General features: G+C 39.9%; 1 protein-coding gene across 1 annotated transcript in view; it reads left to right on the top strand.

Moving 5' to 3' along the window:
* Positions 1 to 12,212, top strand: part of vwa5b1 (von Willebrand factor A domain containing 5B1) — a 73,991-nt gene that overhangs the window by 28,181 nt on the left and 33,598 nt on the right. Inside the window, exons 10-12 of the mRNA XM_088938078.1 lie at positions 1,359 to 1,473; positions 7,567 to 7,752; positions 10,490 to 10,691. Coding sequence (XP_088794204.1) covers positions 1,359 to 1,473; positions 7,567 to 7,752; positions 10,490 to 10,691 — 503 coding nt within the window. The remainder of the gene's footprint in view (positions 1 to 1,358; positions 1,474 to 7,566; positions 7,753 to 10,489; positions 10,692 to 12,212) is intronic.

Raw genomic sequence — 12,212 nt, 5'->3', positions numbered from 1 at the left:
GCCTATCCACTGGGCTCAGGAGCAGCCTGAGGGCAAGGCCTTATGCCAAGACGTTCTGACCTCTGAGTCTGGGGCTCGGAGCGCCCAGTCCCGTTATGGTTTTATCTTCTGTGTTCCTGATCCCAGTTCCCTGTTCTGGTTTTTTAACTGTATTTGTCTCGGATGGACCTCCTAGCATTGGACATTGGACTGTGCCCAAACTACCCCCATTGGACCTCCCTTGGATTCGCTGCCTGCTCCCTTTCCCCGAGCTCGCCACTGTCGTCGCCCTCTGTCTGTTGACCCCACCTTTCCTGATGTGCTTCTCCAGACACTTCCGAATTACACCGTCTCGCATAGGTTCTTTTACAACACACTTCACGGGAGTCAGAACCGGCTCTCGTGACATCTACAATGGGTCTTTGTAGTAGACTGGCCTTCAGGCTGCTTCCAGGTTCCTTGCGGAGGAGTTACAATTGTTTAAAGGAGTATAGCCAGGAAAGCTATCCTAAACTGAATTCTAATGAAATTTTAAAAAGAAAAGAAAATGGGCAACATGTTTGAGAGCATCCCAGTTAGATTATAGTTTTTGCTGGGAGGGACCAGACGTCTTCCTTTTTCCACCCTTTAGAGAGGATGCAAATGAAAATTAGTCAAAGCCAATTCATTCACATCCTTGTATAATCAGTCCAGCTGCTCCTAAATATACACATCCTGATGACATTCAGAATAAATGGCAGTAAATGTCTAGCTTGGAATTCACATGTAACTGCAAACAGCTATGTTAAAGGTCACACTGGCTGGGCCTTTTGTTTCTCCTTATTTGTGTTTCTTAGCACAGATTAAATATGCAAAAGCCATTGCAGTTCACACGAGATACATCTCTGTGTTTAGTTTTTGGAGTGCACACCAGTTCTTCAAATAAGAAGGAAAGTTGACAAGAATAATGAGAAAACTAGAACCTGCTGTGTGTGATGGGAATAGGCTGAAAACATCACATCTACTCAGCTGACTGTCATTTAAACTCATCAAAGGGATTTCACTTTTCAAGACGACATTAGATTAAAAAAGATAGATTTGATTAATTTTCTAAAGGTACTGTATGCATCTTAGTATTATTTTAACGATTTGTTGTACTCTGTGAATTCTTGTTTCACGTCTTTTAATTGGACACTCTACAGAAAATCATATTTACGTGTTGTTTTCCATGTGCGTTTGACATACAGTAGCTCATGCTGATTTTAACCCGCCCAATCATGCAGTGGCAACTACAGCTGTGTGGTGGATAATACATTATCCAATAATTACCCGAACCAAAAGCACAACTTTCTGTCTGGAAACCCGAAGTCACCAGGATAACATCTAACTTTCCTTGGCAGGTGTTTCAGTTTTGGAATCGGTCAGAGTGCCTGCAGGAGGCTGGTGATCGGGCTGTCAACTGTATCCAAAGGCACTGCTGAGTTCTTGGCTGAGGGCGAGAGGCTACAACCAAAAGTATTTATTTATACTTGCTTGTTCTTCTGTATGCTCTTCTGCAACATACTTTTGTGTAGATGCACTGTGTGTCATTGGATGTGAGGACATTCACTGCAGTCCAAGTGATGTCGCTTTATTTTGCTCTGTATTTTAAAGCACGTTTAAAACACTACCTCACCAATCCTACACATCTTAATTGTAACTAGCCAGAATGTGTATCTCATGTTCATGTAAATCATTTGGCTAAAATAATTATTGTTCTCACTTACTGTATAGGCGAGCATGAAGATAGCAAAGGTTATTTTATTGGCCGTAGATGGTATATGCGGGGCATCTATAAGCTACATTGTACCTTGAGACCTCTGGATTTCATTCCAGTTAGAGCAAAGTAGTTAATTGCCATATGTACACATACATTGGAATTCTTAATCGTGCTGATCTCCCGGGACATACACAGTACAACAGACAACACCACACAACGTAGACAACAAGAACAACAAATTAAACTCTTAATTACTAGTCTTATTGAAGTATTAATTGATTTTTATTCTCAATTCAATTTTGTAAATTGTTTTTCAGTGTTTAGACCTAGAGTTTCAAAATAATGCATGTGTAACCTTGTGTGATTCTCAGGCTCTTGGTTAACTGAAACAGTACACAGAAATGATTTCAGAAACCCAGCTTTGAACAAGGCAAATGTTAATAACTGTAACCTCAACCCTAATGTCTAAACCTGTCCAGCACTTTAAGGGCTGAAAAAATAAATAAATCAAATAAAAAGGTCTAATCAAGTAAATAATTCACTGAAAGGGCTCAATTAAAGTCATTTTACTGACATTCTGGTGGGCCATGTACTGCAAGTGCCCTAAATGAAAATTATTTTTTTCCTAAAGGCATTCAGTACTAATGTGTTTCAATCAAGTGCTCTGTTACTCAAGCGACAACATTGTCATGGTAACTAACATATGTACAGCCTATGTACAACAATGCAGAAGCATGAAGGAGCATTTCCCGTTTGGGTAGAATATCGAAGTTCAAACAGTGAGCAGCATAAAGTCTCTGCTGTTGCAAGGATACAGCTGGCCGGGTGATTCTAGTTTTAGGGAAAGGGGTTGTGATGCAACAGAATGGTTGAGAAAGATTGTGATGCAACAGAGATCCTACGACTGGCTGGGTTCCTGTGAGCTTGCAGTGCTACCAATTATAGACAGCTGAGTAAAGGTCTATGGCCAGCAGCCATATCGCTCTGCAACTCCCAACTGGCAACCCACTGAAGCTAAGCAGGTGTGAGCCTGGTCAGTAACTGGATGCGAGACCTCTTGGGAAAAACTAAAGTTGCTGCTGGGAGAGGTGTTAATGGTGCCAGCAGGGGGTGCTCACCCTGCGGTCCATGTGGGTCCTATTGCCCCAGTATAGTAAAAGGGACACTAAACTGTAAACAGGTGCCGTCCTTCGGATGAGACGTAAAACCGAGGTCCTGACTCTCTATGGTCATTAAAAATCCTAGGGCGTTTCTCGAAAAGCGTAGGGGTGTAACCCCGGCGTCCTGGCCAAATTTCCCATTGGCCCTTACCAATCACGGCCTCCTAATAACCCCCATCTCTGAATTGGCTTCATTACCCTGCTCTCCTCCCCACTGATAGCTAGTGTGTGGTGTGTGTACTGGCACACTATGGCTGCCATCGCATCATCCAGGTGGGGCTGCACACTGGTGGTGGTAGAGGGGAGTTCCTATTTCCTGTAAATTAAAGCCTTAGTTTGATATCTTTGTCCTTTTTTTTGCTCTTTGTGCTTTTGAGTTGCTGTGTGTAAACTAGGGCAATTTCAGTATGAGTGTGCTTTGTCTTCAGCTCTCACAATCTTATATGAGCGTTGTGTTGGTGAGCCTTAATCATACAGCAGTAGCAATTCCAACACTGAGGGATGTCTCGAAAAGGCAATCAGAAGTCATTTTTAAAAACAGAAAAAAAATGACACAAAAGCTGGTAAAAGCTGTTCCTCCACAGCTTTAGAAGTCTTCACAATGACCCTTAAACCAAACTGCGTCACTGCAGCGGCTTAAAGGTTATCACAGCTTGCAGGAGCAGTCACGAGTTTAGCTGGCTGCTTCAATGGAGCTGATAAAAGTGAGATAAGGGGATAAAGAATTACCTTGTTAATCCAAAAAAAGGGACCATGTTATTTTAGAGGATGATCATGAACAAAATGTAAAGCTTAGCGAAGTGACCATGCGGAACACAATTAACATTTCTAAAAAAAGAATTGCTTTGCTTTTCAATTCCAAAAATTAAATTAGAACGTGGGAGGTTTTAATTGAATTACAACTTCCCTAGAATGCTGCCTGAGTTACAAGACTAGAACAAAACAACTGAAGACTACTGTGTTTCAGAATTTTGAAGAAAATCAAACTGCTTATTGGCAGTCGTGGGATGCAGATTTTGGGCGCTCAAATTACTAAATGTAGAGGTAATATGGGTAAATACAGTATATATCTTGTCCTGCAGTACCACTCTGTCCTTCAGATCTTAGAAGCTGAATCTTTTACTGAATTTTTATTTTAATACAAATATACAGTACCTCTAGAAATATCGAATACATTTTTTGTTTTGGGGATAGTTGAGCAAACTCTTTAAACTAGTCTTTACTTGTTTAGTAAATTATTGTTCCCCTTTAGGACTCTATGGAACTCTTCAACTCCTAAAAGGTTATGTATTAAGGTCCTTTTCGTGTTAAATGGGCACGTGAGTGCATTACATTGTATCAGGCAGTACCACCAGTTAGTTCTGTATGGACCCATCTGCTTAAAACCAAGACAAGTGATGGAGGACATTGGCAGAAACACAATTAAGACAATTGGCGCTTGGGTTTTGAATGTTACCAATATCTAATCTGCCAAAAACAGTGGCGGACTGGAAAAAGCAAATCATTTAGCCAACTTATTTAATTAGCCCAGGCAATGTAGGGCTAATTTGGGATACTTCAGGTCCAAGTCTGAAAAACGTTTTCGACCCTGTAATACAGTCTGGAACCTCCAGAGGTCCATATAGGCAATCAAGTTGTACTAACCAAAACAACAACCCATTACATCTTTTTGTTAGACACTCCACTTTCTCAATTGCAACAATCCCTGTGATCACAGAAACTGTACGGCACATATTCCACAGAATCAAGCTTCCCAGATGGTGTTCGCCATAGAACAGTTTGCAGCAGAGAATGAGAAGTTAAAGGCTGGTTCGATCAGCCTTTTTTGGCATTCTTGTTATTGTTTAGATTGTATATGAAGGTATGGATCTTGTAATACAGAAATTGGAGAATGCAGTCTGTGAAAGCAAATAGCAAGCGATTTTCTTTTTAGGATTTTTGGAAAACTGAAAAAGTATTTCACTGTGTATTTCCACTTCTGTGAATGCTGAAATAAGACTAATTTTAGCAGTGCAACATCAATCTATAAAGGTAAACGTACTGTGTACAATAATATTTCATTCAAACTCAGGTACTACAGTTGCATGGCAGTTAACGCTTCTGCATTAGAGCTCTTCTGGTTTTGTGTGGAGTTTGCATATTTGTGTGGGCTCTCTCTGGGTGCTCTTCTTAACTTCCAGTGACATTGATGGCTAGTTGATGTATCTACATTGTCCCTTTATGTGCGCTTTGCAATGAACTGGAGTCTTGTCCAGGGTGTAGATCTCCTTTTCTCCCTCTGTAAATTATTTAATTTTTAAACCTTTCCTATTTTGTATGACATATTCATAATTTAAAGTCCATGATCTGTTGAGAAATCTACAACACTGTAAGACATCATCATGACCATTATTGCAATCTTCTTTTGAATTACACATTAACTTATCCATAAAAGCAATGATCTGATATACACTTTCCCTAAAGAATAAAATGGCAGATGACCAGTGGCAGGGGTCTCAAATTCAGTTCCTCGAAAGACTTTTTTAGCTTTTATTCTATCTGAAGTTACCAATTAACTTAATTCTTTTGGAACGTAAAGATAATAATGTAGACAGATTTTCTTAAGGTCTCTCAAGGTTGATTACATAAGACATGCATTGTGGTCTCCAATACTGTACCTGGAGGCATCATGGACACATAGCCCCAAGTTTTGCAGGTTAGCAAAGCTGGAGATCCCTGCTATGGGGAATTAGGAATGGGGACATTACTGTAGAAATCATTATGTTATTTTCCTAAATACACATAGAAACACAAATACAAACATCTGTTTGAAATCCCGTTATAGTGTAGATATCCTAAAGAAAGTAAAGGTTAAATAAATACCTACAGAGCAGTTGACTTTTCTGCAAAGGATTTCTTGTAATGTGAAGACTAACTGAAAGGATTAACGCAATTAAATGACTGTTTAATGATTATTCATTACATGGCTTGATGCCAGTCTATATCAACATCCTGAGGCTGGAAAGAGGAAATATCCTTCTTCCAGAAGAAGTACTAATGGTGACAAGCTGAAACTGCAATCATTCAACTTGGTAATACTTACAGTACAGTGTTGTGCACAATTCTTAATGAGCATCAGCAATTTAGTTAGATATTCTACTCTTGTTTCCTACTATAAACAATATATACATAGTGTATATTAATTTATTAGTAATACATTTCATTCTTATTAACATGTCTTAGTGGAATGAGAAGAAATCAAGCTTATTTGACAAACTTTAATGCATCCACATCTGAACCTTCTTCAAAGATATTCTTAAAGAGCATCAGCAATTTACTCAGATCTTCCACTGACTTGAACCTTCTTCAGAAAGATGACCACAAAAGGCAAATTAAGCATGAGGATCAAATGGGTAATGTAGCATCTTATTTTTAGTCATATACAGTACATCCATAAAGGTAAATTTACAGCACAAATACAGATCTACCGGGAATAACTTTTAGAAGATAACCACGGATTTTTCTTTTTGTGTACTGTAAGGAAGAACAAAATGGGTGAAAAGGTAAGAAGAATTCAAAATATTGAAGACATTTGCACTGTAGTGTATCTCCCTGCATGGCTGTATAGTATCCTTAAAATTTTCCTTGTTTTAAGCGAACACTTGTATTTATTTCTTGAATGACGGACACTTTAGAAGGCTGCGTTATCCTAATACTGTGGAGACATGCTGCGAGCTAAGGTGATAGGGATAGGCTAGGCAGGATGAAGACTGTGCTGCTGAATGTAACATGTTTGAACAGAACACAAAACACCTAAAGACAGAAGGACAAAGGTATTCAAGAAACAGAGCTTCCAAAAACGGTAAATCAGAAAACATTATGTGAAGACCCACACTGGACAGTGTCTGTGGCAAAGAGTCAGTAAAACATACATTGCCCAGACACGATCAGTAAGGCATGTCTGTGCAAAACTGGCATTGGGTATTAAAAAATAGAGCAACTCCAATTTGCAAAATGCATACGGTTCTTTATTATGTTATGCTGTCAATAGAGGACACAGCCTCTGGATTCAGCGGAATAATTTTGAACAATGGGGGCATGACGTCATTTTAAAGGACAAGTCTTTCAACTGTTGCTTTCAGGTTTGGACCAGTTTCTGCTTTTGCCAACTCTAACTGAAAGCGCACCCTTAACTTTGGGGCTATCTGTCTGTGGGTACCTGGCCACTAAAGCAGGCCAAATAACTGAGCCTTCAGTGCAGAATGGGGCGGTGTGGTGGCTCTGTGGCTAAGGGTCTGTGGCTGGAAGGTTGCCGGTTCGCATCCCGTGGCCGGCAGAGGAATCCTACTCTGTTGTGCCCCTGAGCAACGCTCTTAACCCTAACCGCTCCAGGGGCGCCATATAAATGGCTGACCCTGTGCTCTGACCCCTAACTTCTCTCCCTGTCTGTGTGTCACATGGAGAGCAAGTTGGGTTATGCGAAAAAGACAATTCCTAGTACACGAAATTGTATATGGTCAATAAAGTGATCTGATCTCATCTTATCATCATGTTACTAGCTCTGTGTCCACTCACATATTGTGCCTTTGTTTCAGGGAGTAACTCACAATGCTGTTTTGTTTTCACTTTCAGTGCGTTGACAGTGGAACATACTGAAAATTTAGCAGCATTGCATGACCTTCTTGACTTTCACTGAAGCTCTTTTGACAGATGATCAGATCCCTGAAGAAATCCATGTCTCCAGTCCTTAGTGATGTTACCGTTGACTGGCTGTTTCCTGAGACCAAGGAAGTGCTGCTTTCCCCCACTGGTGCTACCCATCTGTTCCCCGGGGATCGCCTGATTGGTTACTGTGTTGTCTGTGACACATCACGGTATCACCCCAACCCCAAATCTGTGAGTATAAACTGTAGCCACGCAGCTTTTGTGAACTTCACAGACATTTCTGACATATTACATCCAGTGCCCTCCAAAACTGTTAAGAAGGCAGTCAAAACCTATTTGTACTTTACAGTCTTTTGTATTAGTGATCATGAGAATAAATGCGAAATATAATTACAATATAAAATACATTTTATCGTAGGCACACATTTGATCATACTGGAGCAAAAATATTAAACTGATCTGTGTTCAGTCCTGTGATTTCTCAAGAAACCATAATTATTTGGAGACATTCTCTTATGTTACAGAGTGTAAAAGTCAGTATTGAGTTGCATATCACTTCGAGGCTAAAACTGTATGAACCCACTGACCTCCCAAAATATTTGCATGATATTTTGAAATGCTTTGCCAAGCCTTTGTTGAGCCACTTGGAGTTTTCCTTTGTTTTTTGGGGGAGTTCTAACCCCGTGTTTTTTTCAGCCTATAAAGTGCACACTTGATAACATTTAAATTTTGGGAGAGTCATGTTTAGGGGTCAGGACTTGTACCTGGAAGCTTGTAGGCTCCATTTCCAGGTGAGACACTGCTGGTATACCCTTGAGCAAGGCACTTAAATTATTTTAAATAACACTTAAATTATTCTAATAAAACCCCTAGCTGTGGAAATGGCTGCCAACGTAAGTCGTTTTGGACAAAAGCATCAATCCCAAAAAATTAAGGTGAGTAAGTCTTGAGATTAAGTTAGTGTATGCAGTCCAAGATTTTCTGCTGCTTTCTGGGTCATTGTGATGCTGCACGGTGAAGGCCCATCACGTACTGAAGTGACTCATTTGGAGGATGCCGTCAGTCGGTTAAAGTTGAGTGAACCAGCTACAGAGATAGCATACTCCACCCTTCTTTACAGGTAAGCCTGTGTGTATCAGAGCACGAGCAGTGACTTTCTTTCTCCTCACTTAAACCTTTCCCTAAATGGTGCAAATGTTTGTCTTGGAGCTCTCGCGCCATCAACTATAAGATTTCGGTACATCTTATAGTGTAGCCTTTTTAAATCTAGGGCTGCGCCTGTGGCGGGAAGGTTGCCAGTTCAAATCCCACGGCCAGCAGAGGAATCCTACTCTTTTGGGCCCCTGAGCAAGGCCCTTAACCCCAACTGCTCCAGGGGCACCATATAAATGGCTGACCCTGCGCTCTGACCCCAAGCTTCTCCCTGTCTGTGTGTCTCATAGAGAGCAAGCTGGGGTACGCAAAAAGACAAATTCTAATGTAAATAAATTGTATATGGCCAATAAAGTGATCTTATTTGCTTGTCATCAACTGCAGAAGTTTTGCTTTGTTGATAAAGTCTTGATTGGTAATTATACTTTTTAGTTTCTTTCATGTTCATCACATCATAAACGATTGACCTGGGTTGCTCAGTTTCTATGCTTCTGTTGTTCTGGTTGAGCTGTTTTCAAATCTAACCTAACAGAAAGAAAAGTTTTTATTTTGGTTCCTAACAGTGCATTCCAAACTCTGATGTCAAAATGAGACAGGTTGATTGGCTCACAGCTCTTTTATGAGCCTAATTGCCCTACCACTAGCACCTGGCCAACAAGCCACACCTGTCAGTCAATTGTCCTAAAACCATTACTCCTTACAAACAAAACATGTTTAACCCTTTAAAATAAACACTAGTTTGTTTAATTAAATTGACTTTATAAAAAATAAAATACTTAGGGGATGTATTTGTGCACGTTTTGTTTTCTTAAGAAATGATGGACAATTCTAGTTTAGACTTAACTGTCCTAAAACATTTGGATGGCATTGTAACTACAGTAGGTAATTCAGGTGGAAAATATTAACTGCTGTAATATATAACTAGCTGGAATTTGTATACATTATTCTTATGAACTTATAGCCCATTTCTAAATTCTATAAACATGATTTGCAAACTGATTTGCTAACAATACAAACTGAGGTTACTGTGGAACAGGACAGATTTTTAACATGAAAGTGATAAATGATAATAGTGAATTCTAAATTTCTGATCTGACCTTAGAAAAAAAAATCTGGTTTCTTGCAGTTGTGTACACTGTAAATCTGCTCTGACTGTCCCTGACCATACGCACTATGTTTTACTGGTCACTAACCCTGATTCATATCAGGAATAGTCCTTAGTATGAAGTTCTTATTTAACTATTGGAATTACTAAGTGTTTAATAGCACAGAGACTATACTGACTTGAGGGTGTCTAGTACATAGCACATAATAGTATATAAGTTAGTAAAGGGTCATAATATTTTTAAATTAAATTAATTTCCTTTAGGATTGAGGAGCTACAGTAAAACACTTTCTTTCCCAGAAGTTTTGGAATCAAGGCCAATTGTGAGCTCTTGATTGGTGACACTGCACAACTTTTTGACCCTTAGATCAAAACAACAACAACAATACTACTACTACTACTACTACTACTACTACTAAGAATAAAACCACAACACGAAGACTAACAGGAAAAATGTTGTTATATTACAAAAGGGGAGAAGGAAAACACTGGAGTACACTGGTTATTTCCAGTAAACTGGAATAATCAAGCAATGAGGATTTAATGAGAATTAGAGAAAGACAAGATATCTATTTAAAATATATGTATGTGCTTTAGGCATTTTTCTTACACTGCCAAATATGATATAACCGAATAATAGACTATAACTGCACTAGAGTGTAACCGCAGCTCCATTATCAGGACGTTTGCGTTTTTCCTCGTGTTCGGCAGGACAAACGAAGACGGTACAGCATGATGCGGTCCAACGAATCGGCCAGCTCCGTCTTCTACCATTCCCAAGAAGAAGATCCGGCCAAATCCATCTGTGAGGGCCGGGGGCTGCCGGGAGAGGGGATGGTGGTGTCCCTGGGTGACGGTTACCAGGAGACGCTGTCAGAGAGCACAGCTGTCAACACAGAGCAGGCGATGATGGGTACGTGCAAAACAGGGCTCGCAATATTCACTTCCCTGACCGGGAGAGTCTAATAGTGTTGTGAGAAATTCTTCCTCAGAGGAGCAGGACACAGTCTCGTGCAGACTCAGTTTTATTGAGCTCAATAAGTACACAACTCGTGCGCTGGGTCTGCCCCACAGAACAGACAAACTGCAAGGGTTTCCCAGCTCTTATATACAGTCCAAAAGAAGTGTGTTTCACAATCTGAGTGCCTGTCCTGTTCTTTGATATGTAATTACTCCTTGTCCTGCTCTGTCTTGCTCTCGGTTCTGTCCTTTCATATGCAGCAGACATTGATCTGCTTTGTCCTGTCTGTGGGTGTTGTTCCTGTCTTTTATTATGTAGCGTTAAGTCACTGGGGCTGCTAAAGCAAGTCAGCTTTATGGCATCTTAGCGTAACTTTTGTTGAAGGCTAAATTAACAGACCCCAGCAATACCTCTCTCAATATTGCGATGCTGGATAAGTGAGATGTATTCATGTCCCACTTCAAATAGCATTAGTAGTCAGCACGGTAGATTTGTTTTGGATCATTGCCCATTTGAGTTGTTTTATTTCACTGAGGACAATACCACTGCAGTAGAAGCTGCAGTTGGAAACACACAAACAGAAAACAAAACTGAAATGCTCAAGTTATTAGAGTTGAAATGAGGCTCCTGCTATGTAGCTGTGTGAGCCTTTTTCAGCATTTAAGAACTTCACATTCCTGAGTGTAAATCAACACATGGGAAAGCACATTACTTTATTTTGTGAAACGTAATTTGAACGTTCAAGTCAAACCCTAATTAAGGCGGGGTAGAAGCTTGATGTCAATTAGTTTGTCGTCTTGCCTCGCACCCCTGGCAACAGAAGCACAATGTGTTTGTGAGGGCAAACCAGTCGGAGCCCTCCTTAGCAAGCGATGAGCCAGGAAACTACTGAAAGAGCAAAGACAGGGTGGAGGAAGGGATCAGAAATGAAATCCGCAAGTGAGTAAATTAAAGACGTGATATGTATATGCAGGTAGGTGGGCATAGGACAGATTGGAGTCTGATCTCAAAAACTATATCTAAACCTTTGTTATAGCAGATGTTTTTTAACTCCTTAATTTCTATGCACTGTATAAATGAAGACTGCCTGATATAAAGTGGAAAAACATGCATTTAGGAAAGATAAAAATGTTTTGTAAATGATTCATGGAAGGAAAAAAAATGTTGGAAAGTGATTCATTTAATTGCATATGAAAGAAAACAATTTGAATGAAAATCTTTACATGAATAGAGGATTAATGGGACATTTCTTTTCCATTTTTCATTCATGCCGTTTCTCTCCTATTCCCTCACTATTGGATTGAGCTTCATATTCATACACCTTCTCACGTCCTGTCTGTGTGTGGTTTTAGTGTTTTTTATAAACATGGTGTACTGTATTTGATGCAAGATTTCTCCTTGCTTTCAACCTTACATCAAAGGTGTACTCCCAGGCTGCGTTTTACAACACACATAATTAAACATAACCTAAAC

This window comes from Atractosteus spatula, chromosome 20 (assembly GCF_055471065.1).
Source record: "Atractosteus spatula isolate fAtrSpa1 chromosome 20, fAtrSpa1.hap1, whole genome shotgun sequence".
Classification (NCBI taxonomy): Eukaryota; Metazoa; Chordata; class Actinopteri; order Semionotiformes; family Lepisosteidae; genus Atractosteus; species Atractosteus spatula.
This window is presented reverse-complemented; position numbering and strand designations above follow the sequence as displayed.